General features: G+C 34.4%; 6 protein-coding genes, 1 long non-coding RNA gene and 3 other non-coding genes across 12 annotated transcripts; 4 read left to right on the plus strand and 6 right to left on the minus strand.

The window, feature by feature from the left end:
- Window positions 1-981: 981 nt before the first annotated feature.
- Window positions 982-4,523, plus strand: LOC107422800 (large ribosomal subunit protein uL14x/uL14z/uL14y). Of its 2 annotated transcripts, XM_048477618.2 has the most exons (4): window positions 983-1,135; window positions 1,378-1,662; window positions 4,123-4,164; window positions 4,286-4,523. In XM_048477618.2, exons 1-4 carry the CDS (start codon window positions 1,123-1,125, stop codon window positions 4,366-4,368), a joined length of 423 nt encoding a protein of 140 aa, XP_048333575.1. In that variant the 5' UTR covers window positions 983-1,122; the 3' UTR covers window positions 4,369-4,523. The 2 variants fall into 2 exon arrangements, with proteins under 2 accessions (XP_060671884.1, XP_048333575.1); XM_060815901.1 differs by lacking the exons at window positions 4,123-4,164; window positions 4,286-4,523 and adding an exon at window positions 3,672-4,006 and having other exon boundaries at window positions 982-1,135.
- A 1,277-nt stretch (window positions 4,524-5,800) lies between these two features.
- Window positions 5,801-7,581, plus strand: LOC125423427 (acid phosphatase 1). The gene is made up of 3 exons (XM_048477615.2): window positions 5,801-6,835; window positions 6,934-7,143; window positions 7,268-7,581. Exons 1-3 carry the CDS (start codon window positions 6,456-6,458, stop codon window positions 7,443-7,445), a joined length of 768 nt encoding a protein of 255 aa, XP_048333572.1. The 5' UTR covers window positions 5,801-6,455; the 3' UTR covers window positions 7,446-7,581.
- Window positions 7,582-7,733: 152 nt separating this feature from the next.
- Window positions 7,734-9,368, minus strand: LOC125423428 (peroxygenase). Of its 2 annotated transcripts, none has more exons than XM_048477617.2 (6): window positions 9,231-9,368; window positions 8,925-9,074; window positions 8,726-8,811; window positions 8,541-8,635; window positions 8,334-8,459; window positions 7,734-8,225 (listed from the first exon to the last, which is right to left on the minus strand). In XM_048477617.2, exons 2-6 carry the CDS (start codon window positions 9,070-9,072, stop codon window positions 8,072-8,074), a joined length of 609 nt encoding a protein of 202 aa, XP_048333574.1. In that variant the 5' UTR covers window positions 9,073-9,074; window positions 9,231-9,368; the 3' UTR covers window positions 7,734-8,071. The 2 variants fall into 2 exon arrangements, with proteins under 2 accessions (XP_048333574.1, XP_048333573.1); XM_048477616.2 differs by having other exon boundaries at window positions 9,194-9,352.
- A 1,596-nt stretch (window positions 9,369-10,964) lies between these two features.
- On the plus strand, window positions 10,965-12,643 carry LOC132803286 (uncharacterized). Its single transcript, XR_009638358.1, has 3 exons — window positions 10,965-11,089; window positions 11,239-11,289; window positions 12,033-12,643. It is a non-coding gene; the product is annotated as an uncharacterized LOC132803286 (long non-coding RNA).
- A 3,822-nt stretch (window positions 12,644-16,465) lies between these two features.
- LOC125422898 (uncharacterized) lies at window positions 16,466-18,768 on the minus strand. The gene is made up of 3 exons (XM_048475385.2): window positions 18,538-18,768; window positions 17,593-17,741; window positions 16,466-16,748 (listed from the first exon to the last, which is right to left on the minus strand). The coding sequence occupies exons 1-3, from the start codon at window positions 18,635-18,637 to the stop codon at window positions 16,671-16,673; spliced, it is 327 nt and encodes a 108-aa protein (XP_048331342.2). The 5' UTR covers window positions 18,638-18,768; the 3' UTR covers window positions 16,466-16,670.
- Window positions 18,769-19,058: 290 nt separating this feature from the next.
- LOC107422791 (eukaryotic translation initiation factor) lies at window positions 19,059-21,600 on the plus strand. The gene is made up of 5 exons (XM_016032286.4): window positions 19,059-19,343; window positions 19,996-20,164; window positions 20,268-20,393; window positions 21,184-21,249; window positions 21,337-21,600. Exons 1-5 carry the CDS (start codon window positions 19,126-19,128, stop codon window positions 21,382-21,384), a joined length of 627 nt encoding a protein of 208 aa, XP_015887772.1. The 5' UTR covers window positions 19,059-19,125; the 3' UTR covers window positions 21,385-21,600.
- A 539-nt stretch (window positions 21,601-22,139) lies between these two features.
- LOC107422792 (protein PROTON GRADIENT REGULATION 5, chloroplastic) lies at window positions 22,140-22,973 on the minus strand. The gene is made up of 2 exons (XM_016032287.4): window positions 22,538-22,973; window positions 22,140-22,393 (listed from the first exon to the last, which is right to left on the minus strand). The coding sequence occupies exons 1-2, from the start codon at window positions 22,802-22,804 to the stop codon at window positions 22,289-22,291; spliced, it is 372 nt and encodes a 123-aa protein (XP_015887773.2). The 5' UTR covers window positions 22,805-22,973; the 3' UTR covers window positions 22,140-22,288.
- Window positions 22,974-24,032: 1,059 nt separating this feature from the next.
- LOC112492432 (U5 spliceosomal RNA) lies at window positions 24,033-24,150 on the minus strand. The gene has a single exon (XR_003056816.2). It is a non-coding gene; the product is annotated as a U5 spliceosomal RNA (small nuclear RNA).
- A 962-nt stretch (window positions 24,151-25,112) lies between these two features.
- LOC112492434 (U5 spliceosomal RNA) lies at window positions 25,113-25,232 on the minus strand. The gene has a single exon (XR_003056818.1). It is a non-coding gene; the product is annotated as a U5 spliceosomal RNA (small nuclear RNA).
- Window positions 25,233-26,070: 838 nt separating this feature from the next.
- On the minus strand, window positions 26,071-26,186 carry LOC112492435 (U5 spliceosomal RNA). The gene has a single exon (XR_003056819.1). It is a non-coding gene; the product is annotated as a U5 spliceosomal RNA (small nuclear RNA).
- Window positions 26,187-26,792: the final 606 nt, after the last annotated feature.

Consider the following 26,792-nt stretch of genomic DNA (forward strand, 5'->3'; position numbering starts at 1 on the left):
GTTTAATGTTTCAATAAGTATGTTCATGCCATATATGAAATAAACGAGCATGCCCATCATAATGAAAAGTAAATAAATAATATAATCAAAACCAGAGTTTTAAATCCAAGCTTTTTTTTTGACATCGAAAGATAATTTTCAACTTTCTAAGTTGATGTACATCTCATTTATAAATATATCTTTTAATATTTTAACACAAACTCTAGCTTATGCATGAATCTAATAATTGTTAATAAGCAATTAAAATTGACGGCCTATTATATATATATATATATATATATTGCGAAAATAAAAAAATAATTTTTTGATGAACATTATTGGTCCAGACTTTAGGGATCGATAGACTATTAATAGTTTGCATCTTGCTAATGGGAGTTTTTTAAACTATTCAGTTTATGGTTTTTATCGCCCTCTTCTACAGTAATATACACATATGAAATCCATATCGAAATTTAAATAGGACTTATCATATTTATGTGTATATGTATATATATATATATATATATATTTGGTGCAATATATTGTGTAAATTTTATAAATCTAACTTGGCGAACACACTCTTTTTAAAATAGATAAATAAATTGGCACCGTCCAGTGTTTTAGTTTTTCTTTCGGGACGTCCTCTATGGCCTGAAATTTATTCTTATTTTCCACTTATTTATTACTTTACCAAGAAATTAATGAGATAGACATCCATGTCAAACCATAGCCTAAATTTTTTATTAAAAAAAAAAATAATACCTGTAATATTCTGAGTAAACATTGACAATGCCACTTGAGTGATCTGTCATAAAAATATTCTCTCTCCTTTTTTTTTTTAATGGCATGTGAAAATATTTTCAGCTCCAAGTAAAATCGTACCATATAAACATGGTCTCTATCGCCTTTAGAAAAAAAAAAAAAAAAAAAAAGAAAAAAACTGATCGGGCCTTATTGTTCGAAGTCCATAGCAGTCAAGCACTTCAAGGCCCAATACCATTAATTTAAGGTATTTCAATAAAAAAGATGAGGGGCTAAATTGGAATTTCAGAATGTCCGCCATAGAGAAACCCTAGTTATCCTCTCTATATATAGCCCAAAACCCTAATTCCTCCCTCAGTCTTCCTTCAGCAGCAGGCCAAAATGTCGAAGCGAGGTCTGTCATCTTCTCTCTGGATCTCCATTTCCCTATTTTCGAATTTCATTTCCTGTTTGCTTCCTTAGAAAATATTCAAAACCAAATCACTTAGCATGTTGTATACAATGGAGCAAGCTTAGCAGCCTTAGGATTCTATAACCATGTAGATCATGATTCGTCAAAACAATAATGGATGTTTGAAAAATTATTTCTTTTTCAATTTTTTTGTTTTAATAATTTTCTTTGTTTTTGTGGTTTAGGACGTGGAGGATCAGCGGGAAACAAGTTCAGGATGTCACTGGGTCTTCCAGTGGCAGCCACTGTAAATTGTGCTGATAATACAGGGGCTAAGAACCTGTACATCATATCAGTTAAGGGAATCAAGGGTCGCCTTAATCGGTTGCCATCAGCTTGTGTTGGTGATATGGTTATGGCCACAGTGAAGAAGGGAAAGCCTGACCTCAGGAAGAAGGTCTTGCCAGCAGTTATTGTTAGGCAGCGCAAGCCATGGCGCCGAAAGGATGGTGTTTTTATGTATTTCGAAGGTTGTTTATTCTTCTTGATTTTCCTTTTATCCAAAATCGTTTTCTTTTTGTATATATATTGTGTTAAATGGTTGGTCCTATATGTGGGTCGCTTTTATTTTTAGTGCCCTGTTTGTAACTGTTAGTGTTTTTGCTAAAGTCTTGCTATTTATTAAAAACTTTCTCAGTTGAAAGCATGTTCCATGGCATTTTGTGGTCTCTCTCTGTAAAGTTATTAGGTAATAGAAATGAAATTCATTTGAATTTGATGTTAGAAGCCTTGTTAAAAAATGCAATATGTGTATATATATATATATATATATATATTCTGTAATATGGTGTTATGTCAAGCTGTTGATTTGTAATGTGTGGATTGCGGACACCTTTACTATGATTTAGTTTTGACCGATGTTGCCACGTCATATAGATTACTCCCCCATCTTGCTGAAAGCTAATTGTCAGTGTTTCTTGCTATTGTTTTCTGCCTCGCTGAATCTCAATTAGATAGCATGCATGTTTAGTGGAGCAGCAAGATCTTGTTGCTGGTTAAGTTCTATTGGGTTAAGTTGCATCCTGATGCGTAAATATCATAGCTCATCATTTGGTCTGGTTAAGTTGTATCCTGATGCGCACGTAACTCATCAGTTGGTGAGTTTATGTGCGTACTATGATTTGATGCTTCTTGTAACCAGCAATATTTACCTAAACAATCGAATAATATATCGAGCAGGATATCTCTTTTATGGAATCCTGCTTTTCGCAGTTCGAGAAATTTGTTATTTTGCTTCAGTTTTGGTACTTGTTTGTCTGTGAACATATTCTTTTATTTGGTGTCTTGTTTTTTTTCCAGCCATTGTTAAGTTTAAAAGATTTAGTTTTGTTGAATTGCTGGTGATGTAGTGTGAAGGGTCTTCTTTTTGTTTCTTTACACTTCCCATACCCAGCAACATTTATATTCCAACCTTACCCCAATTCCGGGTAGTTACTAACTAGTGTTTAATATCCCTGTCAAGGTTGGAAAACTAGTATACATTGACACTGTTTTATGCTATGTAATAACAATCTTTCTTCAACTTCTTTGGGGAGAGAGGATTAGGTTACTGCTTTTTGAACTGGCAGTGAGTTTTAGAGCATGTTGTCACCAGACATATGTCCAGTGTCCTCCTTTATATTTGATGGTTGATACGGTTACGAGGTCTGGGAAATTAATTGTGTCCATCGTTACAGGTGTGTTATGCTTTTTATGCTCACATCTGCTACATTAGGGCACTATATTTGTTTAGACACTCGGTACTCCATTTGGATATTAAATATGCACCCATGTTTCAATTCTTGTAGTGGGTAGGTGTGCATTTACTAATTAGCATTTTTCTCATCTGTATGCCAATCTTACCCCAATCCTGGATGGTTGTAAACTAGTGTTTAAAATCTCTTTCAAGGTTTTTGCTCTGGTTTAAATCTTGGACACTTTTATTTTATCTAATATTCCTTTCTTCACTTTCTTTTGGGAGAGATCATAGGGTTACTGCTATTTTAACTGGTAGTGAGTTTTAGACTAGTGTCACCAGACATAAGTCAGGTATCCTCCTTTACATTTGATGGTTGATACAGTTACGAGTCTGGAAAATTAATTGTGTCCATCGTTACAGGTGTATTATGCGTTTCATGCTTACATCTGTTCCATTAAGGCCCTACATATTTGTTTAAGACATGCAGTATTCCATTTTGATATAATTCATGTGCCAAAATTTTGATTCTTGTAGAAGGTAGGTGAAACATTTACTAATCAGCATTTACTCCAATCCCAGCTAGGAACCCAACTAGTGTTTAATTTCCCTGTCAAGGTTGGGAAGCTAGTATACATCTTAGACACTGTTTTATGTTATCTTCTATTCCCTTAGGTTACTGATTTTTGAACACTTAATCAGTTTTAACTCGGGTGTCACCAGACATAAGTCAGGTATCCTCCTTTACGCTTGATGGTTGATACAGTTACGAGTCTGGGAAATTGATTGTGTCCTTCGTTACAGGTGTTATGCTTTTCATGCTCACACCTGCTCCATTTGGGCCCTATATGGCACCTGGTATACCGTTTTGAGATTATTCATGTGCGGAAAATTTCATTGTTGTCATTTACTTTACATGTAACTAGAAAGCAGCAGCTTTCATCTTTTCTCAAGAAAAGCTTAAATGGCTGTAATAATGATAATTATATTAATTTTTAAGAAATAGTTTTGTCAATAGCCTGTTGTAGTAATTATTTATGAACAGTTTCTTGTGAGTTGAACATGTTTATGGAAATTGTTTATGTATCTGTTGGAGTTTATAAAGTCAATATTTGCACTGGAGTAGGGTTGTGCTTGCATTCACTGTTCATTATTATTATTTTTTTTTAAAATTTTTTGTGGCTGTTATGAGTTGGATTAATTTCTTTGTAATGTTATAAATTCTCATTCTATATTCAAAATAATTGCATTTCAGATAATGCTGGTGTGATTGTGAATCCAAAGGGAGAGATGAAAGGTACAGCTATTTTTCCAATTTAAAAATCTGTCATTTCCTGCCTTTAAAATAAATACTGTTTCTCTGATTGCTCAAGAATTTGCTATTGATTTTTAATTTCTTGCTTTTTATTTGTTTTTAGGGTCTGCTATTACTGGTCCAATTGGAAAGGAGTGCGCTGATCTCTGGCCAAGGATTGCAAGTGCAGCTAATGCCATCGTCTAAATGTTTTTCATTTTTGTTTCGATATTACTTAGCAGATGTTTTGAAGTTTGACTTAGTTTTGGATATTTTGTTGGTGTTTTTGAATGTTAAGATATAACCATTGATTCTTGTGAAGGTGTTTATCTTTCCCTTAGTGATGGGTACTTTTTGTCTTACTTTTGGTTTAGATAAATTAAACCTTTTTTTTTTTTTTTTTTCTTTTGGTGGTTTGGTGGATGTTCTTCATAAAACTATACATCGATTCACTTTTTTGTTTTTCTTATATTTGGTAAAGATGGGAATAACACTTGCAAGTAATCTAAGAGAAATGACCTAAAGGTTGAAGGATTTTCTTAAATTGTATTATGCTGAAATGGTCCAAAGACTACCTCTGTTCGAGTAACTAAATGCCTCATATTCAATGCATTGTGAGCTCGAATTCTTGTGATGTTTTACATATTATATAATTAATTTAAAATTCTCCATTTGAATTTTATTGTATTATTTTATTTTTATTTTTTTGGTACAATGACCCAACCTGAGATATTAAATAGGCACTAATACCGTCTAATGTTCCTAAATTATTGATATCAATAATTTACCCAAAAAAAAAAAAAAATGTGAACACCAGAGACTTGAGGACAAATAGCACATGCGTCTTTCAGCGTGCTGCAATTCTTAATTTGTTTTATCCAAGGCGTAATTTCATATATTTCCCTTTGTAACTTACCACTCTATTTACTTTTATTTTTTCATTTTTTGGTTAACTTTCTTTTAAATTTTATTTTTCTCAAAAACAATGTAAGCAAAAAACTTCAAGTTAATAAAAAAAATTGGAGACATTTAAAAAAAAAAAAAAGTTGAGAGACTTGAGAAATTGTTTTTAAAAAAATAAAAACGCAATAGAGAAATGGAAGGAAATAAAATTCTATGCAAAAGTTTCAAATTATAATGGAAGTTTCTAAAATAATCAAAACTACAATAACAAGATTGCATAAATTTTAAACTACCAGCAAATTTATGAAATTGTTATATTTTTAAATTATATTATTTTCTTTTGTATTGTTATAAATGTGGATTGTTTGTCTAATTGGTCCAATTGGCATATAATGATCGTATAATTGCAATTCCAATAGAGAATGTCATTTATCAAAAAACAGTACTTATTAATCTTCTATTGTTTTTTTAAAGCATTTTTTGTTATTTTTACATCTTTCAGTTCTGTCACAATATCAAAAACATGGTTGCAAATAGGATCATTTAGTTTTAGAAATTGTTTTTTCTCTAAATATGGTAGACCAACTGTTTTCAATTTTTATTACGCTTACTGTTTGTGATATTGTAATTAACTGTAATTGTGTGTCATTACAAGCAAAATGCTCTTTTTTTTTTTTTTTTTTTTTTCCCTAGTAATAAGTAATTCATCTCCATATAATACCATTGTAAATTTAGATGCAACTTCAAATGTTGCACGAAAATGTCTCAAACCCTGTTAAGACGACATGAAGATAAGTGGTGGGGCTGGAGAGGCTAGGCTGGAAATATTAAATAGCCATTAGTCCATGCCTCAAGTGCGGACAGATACAAAGCTATGTGCCATACACGTTTCACATAATCACAGTACAATTTTTATGCCATCCATGTTTTATATAATCACAATGAATAAGACTTTATGTAGCTCATGAAATGCTGCTAGCGTTTGGATTCTCCTAACTGAATCACTCTTAGTTTCACAGATTTTCCATTACTCAAATTTAAAGCTTTGCTATACATAACATCTCTGAACGACCAAAAATGATCTATCATAAAATATTATTTTAGATGCAGTGTCACAAATTAATAATTTATAACCCAAATAACATGTGAAACTTCCATGTTTCCACCAGTCACAAAGACAATTTCTGTTTAATCTATCAAAGTTGCCAACCAGACCACCTTGTGATGCTTAGATCAAGTTAAAGACTATTGGACGAAAATTGTCCTAAAACCCATGTGACCCACCTCCATTTTCTTTGATCTTTTTCCCATATATAATGCCTATATAAAAAACGCTGCATTTTCTGACCATTTTGTGTGGTTTGTGATCTAACTCTAATTCCAAAGTCACAATGGGGAAGAATCTAATCCTCTTGCTATGTTGTTTGAGTGTTTTGATTAGTGTTACGGTTGCAGACTGGAACATTCTGAATCAGAAATCAAAGCTTGGGCTGAAGATTACTCTCAAGAACTACTGTGAGAGCTGGAGGATGAATGTGGAGCTGCATAATATTCGAGATTTTGAAGTGGTTCCTGAAGAATGCACTGATTATGTAAGGAAATATGTCTCATCCACTCAATATGATATAGACTCTGAGGTAGCAATGGAGGAGTGCTTGGTTTATCTTAGCACAAGCTGTGATTTGCAGAAAGATGGTAGAGATGCTTGGATTTTTGATATTGATGATACCCTTTTGTCCACTGTGCCTTACTACAAGAAACACAATTATGGGTAAGCATTCTCTTTTGCTTTTAATTATACATATTTTCAGGAAATCAACGTTGTCCTTAGATTATGTTATTCAATGAAGAATCTTGTATTGGAAACAGGGGAGAGAAGCTGAACCTGACATCTCTAGAGGAGTGGATGAGGCAGAGCAAAGCACCTGCTTTAGAGCACTCCCTCAACTTGTTCAATGAGTTGAAAGCAAGAGGGCTTCAGATCATTTTGGTTTCTTCCAGGAGGGAGTATCTCAGATCAGCCACAATTAACAATCTTGTTAATGTTGGTTACCATGGATGGACTAGTCTCATATTGAGGTCAGTTCATTTTCTCTCTCTCTTTCTCTCTAATAAACACACTGGTGGAAATTTTATCTTTTGTTTCCACATTGATTTACGGGTAATTTTTTTATTTTATTTATTTTTCTTTTTTTGGGTACAGGGGACCTGAAGATGAATCCAAGAGAGTGCAAACTTTCAAGGCTAATGTGAGAAAACAATTGATAAACAATGGGTACAGAATCTGGGGCATTGTTGGAGACCAATACAGTAGCATTGAAGGCTTTCCAGCTGCAAGGAGGACATTCAAACTTCCAAATCCGTTGTACTACGTTTCTTGAAAAACCATGTTTGTGCCTAAATTTTTCCCTGCTTGAAATCTAAAATTCCAGTTGTTTTGAGATGAAGCAACATATGCCTGTTTCCAGTTTTTGACTGTTAAAAGAGTGTATGTTTCAGAGTGGTAAATGAATATGAATATCATTATTCTAGTTGTCTCCCTAGTCTTCCTTGGAATAATTCTCGCTTATTTTGGTGACTTCTTTTTCTCAAATTTCTTCTCTTCAAGAGGGAACCATAATACTTTGTAAGTATTTAGCATAAAAAAGAACTAGCCAAACTATACAAAATAAACAAAAAACTACTAGTTTTGAAAGATTTACACAACATTCACCAGGCAAACTGGCTGTGGAAAGGCTTATATGCATACAAGGTTAAACATAATTACAACTTAAAAGCAAGCTCATACTCAACCACTCTATGCACATCAGCTAACTTGATGGCTCCCATTCCAACCTGCTGGGATGCCCAGCTTTTACCTCTGAAGAAAAGACCAACCCTCTTGTTATTTGTCTTTCTGCTACATGTATAACACAAGCATACATACATACACATACATATATAACATGTATATAATGTATGCTTGAGACATACAACATCTTTGGGTTCAGTTTTAGACTTTATTGCTTTAGATCATTTTAGATGCATCACTAGAATGCATCTTGGCACAATACTCGAACAAACTTCCATCGAAAACACGCCTCACAGCTTCTTTAGACAGAAAACCTTCCTCGTCCCTAGCAAGAACATACAAGATTCCCCATTCCAGCTTACTTGCAATCCTGCAAATTACACACACAAAAAAAAAAAAAATAATAATAAAAAATAAAACGATTTAGAACAACAGCCAAAACATTACTAAATCAAATGAAAAAAAACCCAATGCATACCAGCCAAAAAAGTCAAATGCAACACGGTTTCCCTCTGTCATGTCCCACAGCTCTCCAATCGTCAACTTGTCTGGTACTGTATGGGCATATTTGCTAAACATGTTCTCAAGATTAACTGGTGAAAACCTGCAAAACCCATCACATAACAATCAGAATAGTGCTTTGTGAGATATAAAAAAATTTACATGTATATGTATGTATATATACCGTCCTTCTGTGTCATATGTTCCAGAGTCGCTACCATGCTTGGCTTTGTGAATATTTTGAATGTAAATAGGAAGGAAAGGAGAAGGAAACCACCCCTGAAAACACACACACACATATATATAACAGCAAATTTGATTGATTTTTAGCATAACAAGAGCAGTGAAACGCATTTGTATTCAACTTACAGGCAGAGTAGGATAGCTCAGTGCTGCATTGATAACAATGGCGATGACTACTGAGAAAATTGGATTGAAACCAATAGCACGACAACCTGATTCAAAAAGGGACCAAAAAGGAGAGACATAAAATTTGAAGGAAAATGAAATTGAGAAAGAATTGAAAATTTTAGCTATCAAAATGGGTGGTTAAAAGGTTTTTTTTTACCAGTATAAGTTTCCCAAGGATAAATGATTCCATTGCCATCAGTGTCAAAAAATGCAGCATGTTGCTGAAGAACACTCATATTATAATGGTTATGGCCTGGTGTTCCTGTTGGATGGCTTGTATCAGGAGCAGCCAATGCTCTTGGCATATCTGAATTTTTTTTTTTTTTTTCCACATACCAAACAGAAATTTTACACATATGGAATTTGTGCTTAGTTGGGTTTTGTTCCAACAAAAAAAGAAAAAAGAAAAATGAAATTGAAACCTACAGGGTTTGGGAAGTGTGGTTTCCAAGTCTTTCCTGACCTTTCTTTCATGAGTAACTGGTGCATAGTGAGCTTCTGTTGATAATGCTTCATTCTCAAAAACTGCGGCCATTTCTCTGATCTTTTTTTTTCTTTCTTCTTGAATTTTCTTTGCTTCCAAACAATAGATATTGTTGGTTTATAAGGAAAGAGGAGGTGAAAGAGAAGAACAAGAAGAGAGATGGGTGGCCCATCAAATTGCGTGGCAAGCAGAAGAAGTGCCAGGTGAATGTTAAGATTGCCAGTTGTGGCAAAGGTGAGGAGTGCATGAGAAACAGTGAAAGCTGGTTTATCAAGGCGTTTAACATTTGGCTTTTGACCTCTTTTTTTTTTTTTTTTTTTTTTGGGGGTCGGTGTGAACTTCATCAAACGGTTTTGCTTGATGGCCAAAAAAATTATAGTATAAAATAATATGAATAAGCCAAAAAAAGGGGAAAACAAGGAAAATTACAATGTTGGGAAATTACCCAATTAAGCATTTTGATGCTGACATTTGAAAATTTTTAATCATTTCAAAATCATTTTCCAATTGAAATAAAAATGAGAATAATCTGGTACTTAAACCAAAAAAAAAAAAAAAAAAAACTTTGTATGAGTTTTAACATTTTAATCACGGGTAAAAAAATTATTTCCCTTTTTTTACCCAAATTTTACTCGAATAAAATAAATGGAAAAGATGAATTTGCATGATAAGGTGCATTTGATGACTTTTTGACACAACTCACTTTTTGTACATTTTCTATTATTAGGTACTTACCTTTTTTTTTTTTTTTTTTAATTAGATATATTCACCAAATAAGAAAAAAGAAAAAAAAAAGAGGTATATTATTAGGCATGGGACCCCTCTTTTCGTTTATTTTGGCAAAGATGTCCCAATAAAGAGGGGTATGGGACACCTCCTAGAGTTATCAAATTCGGCTATATTATAAATGTTCTAAAAATACATAAATATTAATGATTAATATAAGACATATTTAAAACTATGGAATTGAAAAATGTCAACCAAACGATATGTTATAAAATTAGTGGTTGACCAAAAACTATACCCTAAATTCATGAAAAGTGAATTTCAATGGTGCCATTTTGCCTTAGGCATTGAGTGTCTCTTTGGAATATGGTCTAACATTGTTGCTCGGTTAAGGGGAATTTGGCCCAATACCCCCATAGGACCGAGCTTCATAAATTTTGCCCCCTCAATTCATTTCTTTTTTTATCTACCCCTCCAATCTTTTAAAATCCCAAAATACCCTTATGTGTTTTTTTTTTTATATGTTTTTTTCTTTCCTTTCTTCGACTTTTCCCCTCCATATCTTTATCCATAACCAGACCTTAGGAGCCCTCTGTTTCCTTTCATGAATCGACCGGATTGTAAGCGTGGAGACTGCACATTTTGAAGGAGATGGTGAAGAGGCGACTCAGAGAGAAAACTGCAGGATTTTAGAGAGCTCTAGGAGCAGAAGCAGAAGCAACAGGTAGGCAACAACTCTAATTTTGATTTTCTGTTAGTGGTGTTGGGAATTTTTTTTTTTTTTGGGGAGAAATTGTGAAAGAGAAATTGTGAAAGTTGTGTTCTGGTTTTTTTTTTTTTCAAATAACGATGGTGGTAGGCATTTCTTGCTGAGAGATATGTATGATGATATGATGCTGGATGGAGTACAGCCAAGTAGGGATACATTCCATTCTGTCATCAGTTAGTGGAAAGGTGCTTTCATTCTTTCTGGAATTTTCCGTTTGGTTGATTTTGTTTTGTTGCAGGTGGATAAGCAAAATGCTCATTTCTTTGGTGTTCCGATCAACGAGCAACAAGCCGAGTGTGGTATTGTAGAAAGAGTTACTTCAAATGCACAAAGCAAATTTAAGGTATGTATATTTCATATTTTTGCATTTAAATTGTTTATATACCATGTTTGATGACTATGAACTCTCTCTCTCTCTCTCTCTGCATCTGCATTTTCTTTTGTGTTGCTGGTGTGACATTAAATTTATAATCTAATTGCTTTATTTTCCAGTTACTTTATTTCGAGCAAGATGTGAATGGCGGTTATGGTTTGGCCCTACAGGTACCATATCTTCTTTCCTATTGTGTCTCCAATCCATTTTCCATTTTATAGTGCATATGGTTTTTGCATTCTGAAAGCTGTCATGGTTGTTTAAAAAATTTGAAGCATAGATGGAGTCAACAGTGCCAATGATCATATACAATTGGTAGAAATGTTTTGTAATAATCTTGTCATGTTAAACTTTCTGCTGTTATATCCTTCAATTTCTAAGTACTATGCGTCTCTAATTTATTTTCAAAGCATAAAATTGTGGCTATGAAATTGTGATTTTGAATATCACACATGGGTAGAACTTAAAATTAGTAACCTACCTGTGAATGTGACAATGATGCTCAACTTCTCTTTTCAAGTGAATGTCATTGCATTGTTTCAAGTGGTCAAGTGGTATTGGTGTGGCATTTCAATGTATTTCTGTTCAGTCCTCTGACCTCATTCCGAAGGGCTTTCTTACTTGCAATTTGACTACAATCCTTTAAACAATTGACTTATATAATTGTACTATGATTTTATGTAGCATGCTTCTTTTTATTTTACTTTGGTTCAGCAAATCTTTACCTTTAGTCAATAATTTTGTCATATGGAAATGCTTTTTTTCCCCCCACCCCTCATCAAGCCATCTAAATTTCAATATATATCATTGACACACAAAAATCATGACAGTCAATTGCCTATTTAATTAAAATTCATTTAGCAGAATCTCTTCCTATGCACATGCATTTGACATTAGTGTGGTCTCTTTACAGATGGATAATTGATCCTCCTCTGGAGGTCAATGTACCATCAAAACGCACACCATGGCCTGATGCCCCTCCTGAACTCCCTACCAATGAAAATGTAGTGTTGGGCATCCAAGAGCATGCTGTAAAGCATCCTACAAAGACCCGCACATCTAGATCAAAGAGACGAAGCAAGAGAAAGCATGACACAAGAACGGTGGACACACAGGTTGCTTCAAAGCATTCTGAACAAATTTGAAAATCTTAGCACGAAGACGGCTAGAGATGCATGCTGCTGTGTGAATTTTAGGCATCATTCTTCAGCATCATAAAAAAATTTGAATTGCAAAGGCTTATTAGCACAGAGGCAGATGGCCTAACCTGGTATATGTGAAAAGAATCCTTCACGCTGGGCCAGTTGATAACAGGCATTGGAGTTTGAATTTTCACTTAATTTTTCACAAATTTTTTCTTTCTTTTATATATTTTTGTTTGGGATATCAGGATTCTGGTTCAGCATGAGGTATGCCAGCAAAGTCTTGCCGTGTCTGCTACCTTGTAGGACTTTGTATCCAATATGTTTCGAATCTTATACATAATCTTGGAACATAGGAATTATAGAGTTGTGTTCAGCTGGATTTTTGTAGAAAAAAAGATACCAAAATGTAATAAACAAAAAAGAAAAAAAAAAAAAAGGAAACTTCCATATTTGTGAAAGGATCCAATTTCTTCCATATTCAGATTTTGTTTTTAGTTTTTGTACATGATTCTCTTGTCAATAACTGTTCACCATCGGTAATTCCCGAGGAAATCTTCGGTAGACTACAAATACCCTCTGGAAAAATTACCGACAGTTTCGTCGGTAATTCCCAATGGTGTACAGTACGGCATATTTTGCCAATTTTTTGGACCCCACAAGGCCCCTAATGTGTGTTGAATGAAAAAACATGCAAAACATGGATTCTATAATTGTACTAAGGAGAGAAAATCAAAAAATTTCATAAAAGTGTATCAAAGTTTGCAAAAAATAAGCTAACTGTTCACCCTCGGTAAATTACCGACGAAACTGTCGGGTAACTGCAAATGCCCTCTGGAAAAAGTACCGACAGTTTCGTCGGTAATTTCCCGAGGGTGTACAGTACGTATTATTTTGCCAATTTTTTTTACCCCACAAGGCCCCTAAGGTGTGTTGAATGAAAAAGCATGCAAAACATGGATTCTATAATTGTACTAAGGAGAGAAAATAAAAAAATTTCATAAAAGTGTATCAAAGTTTGCAAAAAATAAGCTAACTGTTCACCCTCGGGAAATTACCGACGAAACTGTCGGGAAACTACAAATGCCCCCTGGAAAAATTACCGACAGTTTCGTCGGTAATTTCCCGATGATGTACAGTACGTATTGTTTTGCCAATTGTTTTTACCCCACAAGGCCCCTAAGGTGTGTTGAATGAAAAAACATGCAAAACATGGATTCTATAATTGTACTAAGGAGAGAAAATCAAAAAATTTCATAAAAGTGTATCAACGTTTGCAAAAAATAAGCTAACTGTTCACCCTCGGAAAATTACCGACGAAACTGTCGGGAAACTACAAATGCCTCCTGGAAAAATTACCGACAGTTTCATCGATAATTTCTCGAGGATGTACAGTACGTATTGTTTTGCCAATTTTTTTTACCCCACAAGGCCCCTAAGGTGTGTTGAATGAAAAAACATGCTAAACATGGATTCTATAATTGTACTAAGGAGAGAAAATCAAAAAATTTCATAAAAGTGTATCAAAGTTTGCAAAAAATTGATGACTGTTCACCCTCGGAAAAGTACCAACGAAACTGTCGGGAAACTACAAATGCCCTCTGGAAAAATTACCGACAGTTTCGTCGGTAATTTCTCGAGGATGTACAGTACGTATTGTTTTGCCAATTTTTTTTACCCCACAAGGCCCCTAAGGTGTGTTGAATGAAAAAACATGCAAAACATGGATTCTATAATTGTACTAAGGAGAGAAAATCAAAAAATTTCATAAAAGTGTATCAAAGTTTGCAAAAAATTGATGACTGTTCACCCTCGGGAAATTACCAACGAAACTGTCGGGAAACTACAAATGCCCTCTGGAAAAATTACCGACAGTTTCGTCGGTAATTTCCCGAGGATGTACAGTACATATTGTTTTGCCAATTTTGTTTACCCCACAAGGCCCCTAAGGTGTGTTGAATGAAAAAACATGCAAAACATGGATTCTATAATTGTACTAAGGAGAGAAAAGCAAAACATTTCATAAAAGTGTATCAATGTTTGCAAAAAATAAGCTAACTGTTCACCCTCGGGAAATTACCGACGAAACTGTCGGGAAACTACAAATGCCCCCTGGAAAAATTACCGACAGTTTCGTCGGTAATTTCCCGAGGATGTACAGTACGTATTGTTTTGCCAATTTTTTTTACCCCACAAGGCCCCTAAGGTGTGTTGAATGAAAAAACATGCTAAACATGGATTCTATAATTGTACTAAGGAGAGAAAATCAAAAAATTTCATAAAAGTGTATCAAAGTTTGCAAAAAATTGATGACTGTTCACCCTCGGGAAATTACCGACGAAACTGTCGGGAAACTACAAATGCCCTCTGGAATAATTGTAATTGCTGAATTACAATATGTAATTTAATAATGCTGAAGCACTAAAGTAAAGTATACTAAGTTGTCTAAATGATACCTGATGCTTTTGTTGGTCAATAACAGAACTAAGCATCTTCCTTAACGCTGCCATCTCTTTATTTAATTCATCAACTTTTGCCTCCAAGCAAGCAAGCTAATCAATATCAATATCCAAAACATAAGTCAACATATATTAGTACAACATATGAAATACAAATTTGCGTGCAAGTAACAATTGCATACCCTGAAATTAGACTCTGGAGGGCCACTAGAATGTTCCCCAGCTTTGGACGCATCTTTAGCTCTAACATCTTTAGCGCCAACTATTGGTGCTACAATTGGAGGTGACGTGTATCATCACCCAATATCAACCTGATTGCGATGGCTGTTACCATTATCTTCTGCTTTGTGATAATTTTACAAGGTAAAGATACCTCTGCTTATTGGGGTTATGTCTCTTGTTTTAGGGTAACTTTACAAGGTGAAGATAACTGTATTGGTATATTTGTTTTCTAACTTTCAGGTATCTTGGGTTCTCGTGTATGATGTGATGCAGTTTCCTGTGTTCATCTTCAAAATTGTAAAACCATATGGATTCATGTACGATTTGCCCATCGATCTTTTTCCTTTATTTTTGTTGTATTCTTTTATAATTACTCCAGTGGGCAATATGAATTCATCTTTCGATCAGGCTGTATGGGGAACCAATCTCATACATATTGTCACCACACGTAGCACTGGCAGGCATGAATTAGCAACCAAATGTTCTGTCATCCTTTTGTGTATCTGTTCATGAGTATGACCTGTTTCAAGTACTTTCTCCTATGTTTTTTGTTCGCAAGCTTGAGAATAGTTTTCATGTTATAATCTTTGTGACTACACGATACATTGTAATAGGCTTTTTATGAATTCGGGAACTTGCTCCAGATGTGATTGCAGTGTAAACGAACTACAAACCAGGGAGCAATGTAGTGGTTTTCGATGGCATGAAGCAAGTTTTGTACCCATAACAACCCATCTGGACCTTGCTCCTCTCTACCCACGTATGTTTTCTCTATACCGGTCGAGTTCTCATATAAACTGTCTGCAGCTATTGCTAACATGGATTTTGTGAGTTCTAACCAGAAGTTACCTTATGTTTTATCTTATAGGTACCTCTATTGGGTCCATTGTAGAATTTGTATACATCAGAAGATATGATGAGAATGTTGAAGTGCCTAAGACTCCAAGCATGTACATCAGTTGTCACTGGCATTATGGCAGTCTTTAAAACCAATTGTGTATTCAGCCAACTCCATTCAGTTGGAGTTTTGAGGCCGATTAAGTTTGAAGATACTATGCCCATGTTGCTTCTTAGTTTACTATATGATTTTCGCTTTTATTTTATAGATGAAAGCAACTTGTTTGGCTTTGAGCATGATAAGGAGCTCTGAATTCTTCCATTTATCTTAGACATAAGGTCTCGAGTTCGACTACCATTTAGATGAGTATTATGTTTCGAGACACAAACAGAGAGAGCTGAATTTGGCTTACAGAACAGAGTACCAAGTTTGAGGTTGTAACGAGTTTTTAAAGAGCTATTTCTTCATGTAGCAGAAACAGCAGAATACAATAACGGAGAATTCTATTGCATAGTCTATGCCTCTGCTACTACTGTAAACATTATTGCTGGATGAATATTCATTACTAATTCAACTTCTTACTTGTTTTTTAAACTAAGTTGAACTAATTAAAACTCATTTATCCTATTATTTGGTTATCCGGGATAAAGTTGATAATTAAACAAATTAATTTGAACCAGAAGGATATCAAAATAATTCGAAACTTCACAATGATAATGGGCTTATCAAGGCATTGTGAACGTTGAACACCAGATGACATCAAATTCTGCATGTTTCCTACATCACTCTGCAATGACATCTTTACTAAGAAACAAAAGTAAAACCTGCATAGTTCCACCTGTAATGTGACATTTGATACATTCTCAATAAGCAAGCTAGTCCTAAACTAGTTAGGATTTCATTGGTACCGCTCGAGGCCTCCATAGTCCCAGCCTATACTTGTGGGCGTGTGTCAATATCAGCTTCCTCTGAAAAACAAATATCATATTCAGATATAAGTAATCTAATCTCTTCAAACCATCAAATGAAGCTAAGTCCCAAAGAACTTAATCCTAAAGAAAACCGCAACTTTCATTACGCCTTTCACCAACAAATTTAACAAGTAGCAGAACAAAAAATATATGCACTACTTTTAACTCTTTCTTCTTAGATAGAGAAATGAAGAAGAAGACAAGGCCTACAGTATTTCAGAAGCAAAAGTCAGTACAACAAGACAAGAAAATATTACATCACTTAGGGAAGAAGCCTAAACTCATTTGAGTCAGTATTTAGAAAGTTTATATCATTACCAAATATAAAGCAACACATACTCCGGCACTGCATTTCAATTTTGGTAAACATTTTCGTTAAATAACATCTTTTCTTTCTACCAGTATGATATAAATGACAGCTCTCAAAGCAATTCTGCATGCTGTCTTCCTGAAACATTTTCACTTTTGCCCAGTAAAACAAAAATATTTGCAACCATTGGAACAGAACAAAGAACAAAACTCCAGAACTAGGGTGATTTCAAGTTGCAGTACCATTGCCAAACTAAAAGATAAATTAACCATTCCCGGATAGTCAGAGTTTCCTTTAAGCATCCCTAAACTTTCTTCGTTAGAAGAGTTTAAGAAACCATAAACATAAATTAATCACCCTACTTTTCATGAAATCTTTCACTTAGATTTAAGCAAGCAATTTATAACCAAATTTTCTGATCTGCAATACTATCAGATGTATTGACGGATATACTGAAAGAATTATAATATACCCAAAAGGCAGAGGGCTTCAAGTATGTGCATATATAGTAGATAAAGATTTAGGAAATACCTGTTTGCAAGGGATGCCAAGTTTCTTCAGCCTGAGCGTCCGAGTGACAAGCAGTTTCTGGAAGTCGCCCACCTCGGTTTCAAGCTTAGTCGCATGGGATTCCACCCCTTTGCCTATTCCATTTAAAAATTCTGGAATTCCAACTTTCACTGCAACAAAAGCAACAACTTTAGATCTCCTACTGACTATAACACTTTCACAGTAATCTAATCTAATTCTAACAAATTTTATTTCATATAAACTCTCATGCTCAAGTACATCACTCATCAGAAGCATGAATCTTGCTCACTTGAGCCAACATAAAACATGATTTGTAGGATTAATTCCCAGTCACTAAAAGTAAAATCACCAAAACAGAGAACATCAAATTCTGCTTTTCTTCATCTTTATCAGTCATTTAGCAACCAGACAAGAGTGAACACGGTTTTTCAATGCTATAATAACGTTGAAACAAAAACCATGTTTCTTTTTCCAACTTAAAGAGTTATTCAGCATTCAGTAATCAGCTTGGTATAGATAAGTTTCTCAAATAATGATAAATAAATTATAAACCAATATTTCCTTTTCCTTTATTCCCCATCTTTCTCACCAACCAAACAATGCGGGAAACTAAGCATAATCAACCTTATTCATCATTTTTTCCTCTATGTTTCCTATCTGTGAATCTATTAACTTCAATACCAGCCAAGTTTCTCACTCTGTAAATCCTGGATTTACACATAAAATTCAATTTTACCCATTTCGATTCTAACTCAGCAGCCAAAAACAACTACTTGGATCTCTCTTTCTATCGACAATTTTTTTACAAAGTTCAAATCACAAAATTCACAAGAACCCAGAAAAATTTTCTTCTTTATCAATTCTCTTTTCTTGCTCTGGGAATCGAACAGAAAGTAAGAAAATCTTTTTATGGGTTACTAAACCCAGGACAAAAAAATCACTAACCTGCATAAGGGAATGGCTTGGAGAAGAATCTAGCGAACCCAGTTGGTGAAAGGGGTTGAGAAATTGGGCTCCCCTTGAAGAGCATTTGCCTCCATGCCATCTTCTTCAATCTTCAACTTTCTCTGCGCTAGATCACACAGTACCGCGCCGGCGGTTGACTGAAAAGCCGCGATCTCCACAAAATGGTCTCGATGATACGGCCTCTGGTTCTCACGCCATGGGTTTTTGCGCTCACCAAGTGTTTTTTTTATATTTTAAAATAAATAAAAGGATATGTAAGTAATTGTTTTTTGTTTGAGGGTTATAAGAGATATTAAGGGGTAGATCAAAAAAGAAATGAATTGAGGGGGCAAAATTCATGAAGCTCGGTCCTATGGGGGTATTGGGCCATATTCCCCCTGGGTTAAACTATTATTAAAGCCCACTAAAACTTTGGGCCCAAATCCCATAATGCTTTCTCCAAAACCATGATCCAGTTCGTTAAACCTAAGAGGGAAAATACCTAAAAAACCAAACAGAGCTTGTTTACACAGAGCTGCAAAACTGATCGAACAGCAAACGAAGCCGAACGGACAACAAGACAGGAAGATGGCGACCGAGATAGATGTGGCTTTGGAGGGTAATACCGGCGCCGAGGAAGTGGCGGCGGCGGCGGTGGCTGAGACGAAGAAGCAGGCTGAGCCGCACAAGCTGGAGAGAAAGTGGACGTTTTGGTTCGATAACCAGTCGAAGCCCAAACAAGGAGAGGCTTGGGGAACCTCCCTTAAAAGAGCCTACACTTTCGACACCGTCGAGGAGTTTTGGTGGTAACCCATCATTACCCTTCTCTGGTTTTCCTCATCTTGGTGCTTTTGAGTATTGAATTGTTGGCTTTTTTTTTCCTTCTTGATTTTTTTTCTTTAGATTGGATTTGTGTATCTTCTTGGTGATGCGGGTTTTAGCCTGTTTTTTATTTTTATTTTTATTTTTTACTATTAATTGAGTGTTATTTTGTGGTTATTTTTAATGTTTCGTTTATCAGAAAGTTAGAGGTGGGGAAACAGATAATTTTTCGGAATTTTGATGAAATTTGGAAATCTTGCTTCTTTTAATGGCATAAAGATTGAAACTTGGCTTGCTTGGCTTGGTGGGTGCTATTGTTTTGTAAGATCCCAGTAACGTCATAGCTTGACGATTCTGAGATTTATCTTCTTTTGGGCATCTTATGAACGAACCTTAGTCCAATTTTGTGTATAATCTAGCAGAAGTACCCATAATTAAGTTCTGCCATCTTTAATATATATATATTTGTTTTGTATCGAAAAGAGATTTAAGTTGGTTTTGTATGTTTGCTAGAGGGTTATTGTTTTTTAGATAGTCAATTATTTTTTGACATACTCATGTCATTCTCCTTAATTGCAAAGTTCTAATTTGTTTCTGATTGTTAACATTGAGCTAAGATACGGAGTCTTTGTGTAGTTTGTATGATCAGGTATTCAAGCCCAGCAAGTTGCCTGCCAATGCAGATTTCCACTTGTTCAAAGCTGGGATTGAGCCCAAATGGGAAGATCCCGAATGTGCTCATGGAGGAAAGTGGACCATCACCAGCAGTAGAAAGGGTGGTCTTGATACAATGTGGCTAGAAACTGTAAGTGTTTCTACCGTTCTATGCATTATGCATATGAAGTTAGTTCTGCGATAGGGTGAATTCACTGATTATTTAATTTATGGGGTTTTAACTTATTGTGTAGTTGATGGCTTTGATTGGAGAGCAATTTGATGAGGCTGATGAGATTTGTGGTGTTGTGGCAAGTGTGCGCCAGAGGCAGGACAAACTTGCACTATGGACAAAAACGGCTACAAACGAGGCTGCCCAGGTCAAACGCTTTCTACAATATCATAAACTAGGTTTATGGATTGAATAATCATCATGCTTATAAATATTTGCTACATGTCCATGTAAGATAGACCTGTTTTGATGAACTAAACTTTAGATTTTGCATCTGATTTTTGGCAAGTATTACTCTATATAACACAGCTTTCTTCTTTTCATTCGATGAATTTTGTCATACTCCTCAATTCTGTTTTGCCTGTTGGACTCTGATGTGTTGTTTTATTTCTCTCTTTATTTTGAAAGATCAATTCATAGTGAGGTTAAGTCGGTTGGCCTTAAAGTGGTTATAACCATATTGACTATATAACTTACTGATTTTTAAGAGCAACTCTTGCTCACTTGTTGACTGGGTGGAGGTTTTTTGTATATAAAAAACCGCTGCTAGTTATAGAATCAGAAGTAGGATATCAACTGAGTTAAGGGATGGGGGTGGAGTTCCTTATTAAATTTATTTTAGATTGCAGAATAGATCTATCTTAATTGGTTGCAGTTGTTGTTCTGTACTCGGCATGTTTCTTAATGGAGCCATGTAGGACTTGCTTCAAGAATTTCATTTTCTTCGGTTCTTTCCTGTATCGTATGAATAACCATCTTAATACTTATTACCATGTCTTGTAATTGTCCAAATCTTTTGTCATATTTCATGCCATGCTTCCCATCCAATATTGAGTTCTTGTTATTTATCATGGGAAGTCAGTGATCATTCATATAATCTTTCCATCCTTTATTGCAGTCGGTGATTAAATTTTGTTCATTTGTGTCTTGTTATGTAGATGGGCATTGGAAGGAAGTGGAAGGAGATACTTGATGTCTCTGACAAGATAACTTACAGCTTCCATGTAAAATTTAGTTTATACTTTATTGATACTATCTGATTTTGAATCCACATTTTCGTCCTATATCTCTCATTTTTTTCATTGTTGCAGGATGATTCTAAAAGGGATAGATCAGCAAAGGCACGATACAATGTCTGAACTGCGCGCTTGGTCATTTTGTTGTATGGATCTCTGCTTGTCAGTTACTGAACTTGTGATGCATATTGCCGAACTCAATACAAGTCAACATTATGTGCTCTGTTTACTGAGGAAGCTAAATTGATGATATATATTTTTGCTCGTTCTTTTTTGAATGTAATATGATAACAACACTCATATATTAATATTTAATTTGAGTGAATTTTGATTGGTTAATCTCTTTCATTTTAAACTAGTAATCATGGAATGAACTGGACTTAGTTGGGTTTTCTGTTAAGTTTCCTCTGAAGAATTTTTGGTGTAGTGGAGCTATTATGGATATTTTTTTCTCTGTCTTGTCATACTTGATTATAACTCTTTCGTTCTATAGACCCTGCGCAGCAAGTAAAGTAAGGAGGTTAAGGTTAAGCAAAATTCTGACATTAATTAGCAAGCTTAATTAAGCAATAAGCTCTGCAGAAACTAAATGGGCGAGCAAACCATACGACTTGTGAGATTAAATATACAAATATATGGAGTTGCAGAATTTTATGGAAATTCTAGTTGCAGCTTAAGTATGTAAAACCTTGACCATAGTGGACTGCAAGAGAAGTTATTGTTTGTAACAGGGTATTTAAGGATAAAAAAGTAAAAAATTAATGTGGTGATATGAGTATGACTGCAATTTTTTTGCCCACATTATTTTCACAAATTAGTGACTAATCTTTTCTGAAATTTGTTTTGGTACTATGAGAAAAGAAATATTACAACTAAACTGAAGAATGACAAAGAGCAATATAGAATAATACAAAGACTTAGTTTTACATTCCGGTTCACAAAGGAAACGCAGATGAAAAGGAGTATCTATTAGCTATGAGCTATTAACTTGAATACATTTCTCAAAAATACAAGCATCTGATTTCATTCATGCAAGGAACCCAAGTCTCTCTCCATTTTTCTTGGCCAACCGAATCAGTCCTTGTCTTTGTTTCGGATCGGCTCCTATTGATTTGCAGAACTCCGTAATCACCTGATAAACATTGGATTTGATAAAGATTTTAAGCAACGCTAATTTGGAAACACTTGGAAACAATTTTGTGCAAAATGCTTGTAAATGAGCAAAAGGGTACGTTTAGAAAAAGCGGGAAAAACAACTTCATAGTGAAGAATTTACCTGGGAGTGTAAAGCAATTGCTTTTCCTCTCAGTTGATTGAACCTCTTCTTGCCAATAATTTGTCTTGTAACAACAACAATAGGAGCAAAAATACCTTTTCCTTCATTGACATTCTTCATCATGGGCTGCGATCGAACTGGTTTCCCAACTCGAACTTGTGTTGGAACTGTTTTAGCAAGCATGTTAAAATCTTCACCAACAATTGAAGTTCCCCAACTTCCATGGAAAGATGAACGCAACCCAGTTGCAGAAATCGAAGTTGCCATTGAAAAAACCAAGAAGCAAAAAAAAAAAAAAAAGAAAAAAAAATTAAATTCGTAATTGTTTAGGATTGTTAAGAGTTTGTGAAGGTAGTTTTTGATGGGGTTTTATTAGTTTTGTGTGGAAGAGGGGATATTTTGGTGTAACTTTGAGAACCTTTGGTTTTCTATTGGGTGGCAGTGTATGAGGAAGTTTATAAAGGCATTTTGAGCCACATATATTGGTGGCGTGGATTTTTTTAGTTTGTGTTTTTCTACAAAGCGTATATAAATTGAATAATCCTATTAATTATGGTCCCCATTTGTTTGGAAGAAATCGGAATCTGAAAATTTAGTGGCTATTTCTTTGAGTTTAGATACAATTTTTTACCCTTTTATTAGCCGTTCAATTACGGATAGAATGATCCTGCCTTTTCAATATTTCTTTTCTTCAAAAAGCAAAAAAGAGAAAAGAAAAGAAAAAAAAAAGGTTCATTATTTTGACCAGACCACCAATTGGAAGACTGAATCTAAATTTTTCCTTGATTAGTATCATCTTTGCATGTGAACAATATGTTTGCTAGTCGGTAGCTTCATGTCGAGGAAAAATTATGGGATTTTCCACGCTGAGATCCTTTGGAAGGTTCTGGAAAATATGAGTGAATGAATTTAATTTTGCTTTCTAAAGAAAGTGTTTGGTGGGCTTTTGTTTTGTGTTTAACAATTTCAATAGCTGGCTCAACAAAAATTTCCTACCTGTGGTTATAGTGAAAGTTTGGAATTGCTAAGAAGAAAACAAAAAACAGAAATTGTATATGTTTTCTTTCTTTCTTCTTCTTCCTTTTTTTTTCACTTATGTCAAATGTTGATTAATGTTAATTAGACATCTTAAACAATCAGAAATTTTAAAAGAAAAAAATTAACTTAATTTATCGTGTTTAATTTGTATTTATATTTCTATTTTTTTCCTTCTTTAATTTTATAGGTAACTTATATGTTTAATAAATATTAACTATTACTAACCAACGTTCTATATAAGCAAATTGTACACAATTAAATAAAAAAGAGCCAAATACCAACAATGTCGCTAACACCTTAGTTTTCAGAGTAAATCAGATTTGAAAAAGAAAACCTAAATAGCTAATCTAAATTACAGTTCATTTTCAGCCCAATTTATTTTAGAATGACAATAAAAAAAAGCCAAACCAGAACTGACAGATCAAATGAGAAAATTCTTGAAAATGAATATTGTAGGGGCTTCTGGCATGAGAAACCCCTTCAAAAAATAGGCGTATGCCACTAATTGCGGCGAGCACACGGTATTCTTTAGTAAAAGGCGAAAGAATAGTTCGCTCTGTGCTCAGCGCGTGGCTGCGTGAAGTGGACGAATCCTTGACTTCCATTTTTCTACCAGCTCTCTGGTTTGCACCATTTTGTTTCTTTCTGATGTGGGACTTTCATGAAAAAGAGTATGGAGAACATTCTGTTTCTATGCGTGTATGACTCTGATTATAAACTATATATTATATTGCTTCCATTTTGTATGCAAAAGTTTTAGGCATGACTTACTTAATAGAGTTTATAACACTTTTAACAATAGATTTTTCAACAACTGCTCTAAAGTATCTACTGCAATAATTCTTACAGTCAAAAAATGCTCTTAGAATATATGAGTCATGTAAAATCCTTCTCAATCTTGAAACTTATTAAACTGGGTCAATTTTCGTGTGATCTTTGAATGTCAACTTTGCTAGTATTTTTGAAGTAGTTATCCTTGCACAACTTATAGCCACTCATTTTATATTGACTGGAATAATTTTCTTGACATGAACAGACTCACATTTGGACCTGGTAGTTTCTCCAAGATTCAGGCAAATGATTTTTCTTTGGAATAAGTGTGTAATGCAATGCACGTTTGCGTTTTTTGGGTAATTATTTGGGGTATGTGTTTTCATTAAAGCTCAGTTTCATATGGAAATCAGCTGAAAATATGATTTTTTATTTTTTAATTCTTTTAATTTTTTTTTTTTTTTGTTTTTACTCATTTTAAAAAAGTTAATAACTATTTTTTCAAAATTCATAGATGAGTACCATGTGACAGTATAATCATGCATCAACAAAATGTTGTCAAATGGGGTTTGAATTTTTCTTTTTGAAGCAAATTACTTTGGTCCTGCTCAAAGCTGATTTAATGGCTAATCTAAGAGTAGACAAACCAACATGGAACAAGAAAATGAATAAAAAATGTTTAATAAAACATCAAAAAAGAAGATCAACAAGGAAGACATTTATTAAACATCGAGAAAGAGAACATTTTGAGCAACTAATATGTAGGAGCTTCTCTTTAGAGAGTTGCTCCTTAAAAAAATTGGCGTATGCCACTAATTGCAGCGAGCACACGGTATTCTTTAGTAAAAGGCGAAAGAATAGTTCGCTCTGTGCTCACTGCGTGGCTGCGTGGATTACTCTGTCTTGAGACTTCCATTTCTATAGTAGTTGTCTTGTTTGTATCATCTTGCCAAATCTCCATGTGGGACTCCAACACTTTGCAGATTAAAGTTGGATTGCTCATAAAACCATCATCAGTTTTAGTGTAGTGGATTACTAGATTGAACTTTGAGTGTCTTGAACAATACATAGTGAGTACAAAAAGTCTCATGGATTTCAATAAAAGATTAGCACATTGCTTATAAAATAAGGTGATATCAAATCCCTTCAATTTCCAAGGTTAAATTTGATGCGGTTTTTTAAGTAAGCCATTGCATTTTTCCAATAGCTTTTCTATTACAAACTCCAATTTCAAGCAACATAATTTTCCTGAAACTGTACAAGAAAGCAGAATTGAATTTTCTCATCATCACATTGAAAAATGCATAAAATGGGGTTCCTTTTCTCAGGGAAGAATGAAATTTATAAAGGCCAAATGCTTAGCTAATGCAGGTCTAGTAATCTCCAAGGCTTTTCTCATAAGAGGCAACAACTGCATTTGCCTAGCTATGCCTTGTGCATACAAATTCCTTGTCATGAACTTTTAGGCATGTAAATCCTGGTAGAACATCATATGCTTCCTTCTGGATTGCAATGCCAGTTTCCAATCTTGCATGTTTGTTGGGAATCACCACGTTGTTTGTTTAGGACACAAAGAATTCAAATTCGTATTCGTGTTCGAGGACTTGTGTTACTTCTGTATCTTTTCACTGTCATGTAGAGATATTGGTAAATTGTAATTTCAGCTAGGGAGACAAAACAAATCAAAGAAGCACAAGATATTTGGAAATTAGAATTGTAGGAGCTTTCTTTGTGAAAGAAACCCCACCAAAAATAGGCATATGACACAATTTGCAGCGAGCACACGGTATTCTTTAGTAAAAGGCGAATGAATAGTTCGCTCCATGTTCACTGCATGGCTGCGTGATTTGTATGGATTCCTTGACTTCCAATTTTATACCAGCTTTCTGGTTTATACCATTTTGTTTCTTTCTGATATGGAACTTCATGAGAACTGGAGGACATGCTAATTCTATGCTTGTTGACTCTGCTTATAAACTAAATTATATTACTACCAATTCATGTGTAAAACATTTTAGGCATGACTTACAGATTCCAATAGAGTTTAACACTTCTACATCAGACTAAATTATAAACTGCAACAATTCTAACAGTTAAAATCTCTTAGAATATATGAGTCACGTTCTTGAAACTTACTGGGTGGATTTTTGTATAATGTTCGAATGTTAAAAACATTACTAGTATTTTGGGAGAGAAATTATCCTTACACAGCTTATAGCCACTCATTTTATATTGACTTTAAGAATTCTCTTCATATTAAGAGACTGCATTTAAACCTTGTAGTTTCTTAGAGATTCTGGTAAATGATTTTGCTTCTGATATAAAGCATGTAAATGCAAGTATGTGTTTTGGGGTAACTATTTGGGGGATTTCTTGGATTTCTCATCTCAACCTCCATATATTAAACAAAACACAATTTGTAGGCTAGTTTATAAGTTGGAACAAA

Source organism: Ziziphus jujuba, chromosome 3 (genome assembly GCF_031755915.1).
Source record: "Ziziphus jujuba cultivar Dongzao chromosome 3, ASM3175591v1".
Classification (NCBI taxonomy): domain Eukaryota; kingdom Viridiplantae; phylum Streptophyta; class Magnoliopsida; order Rosales; family Rhamnaceae; genus Ziziphus; species Ziziphus jujuba.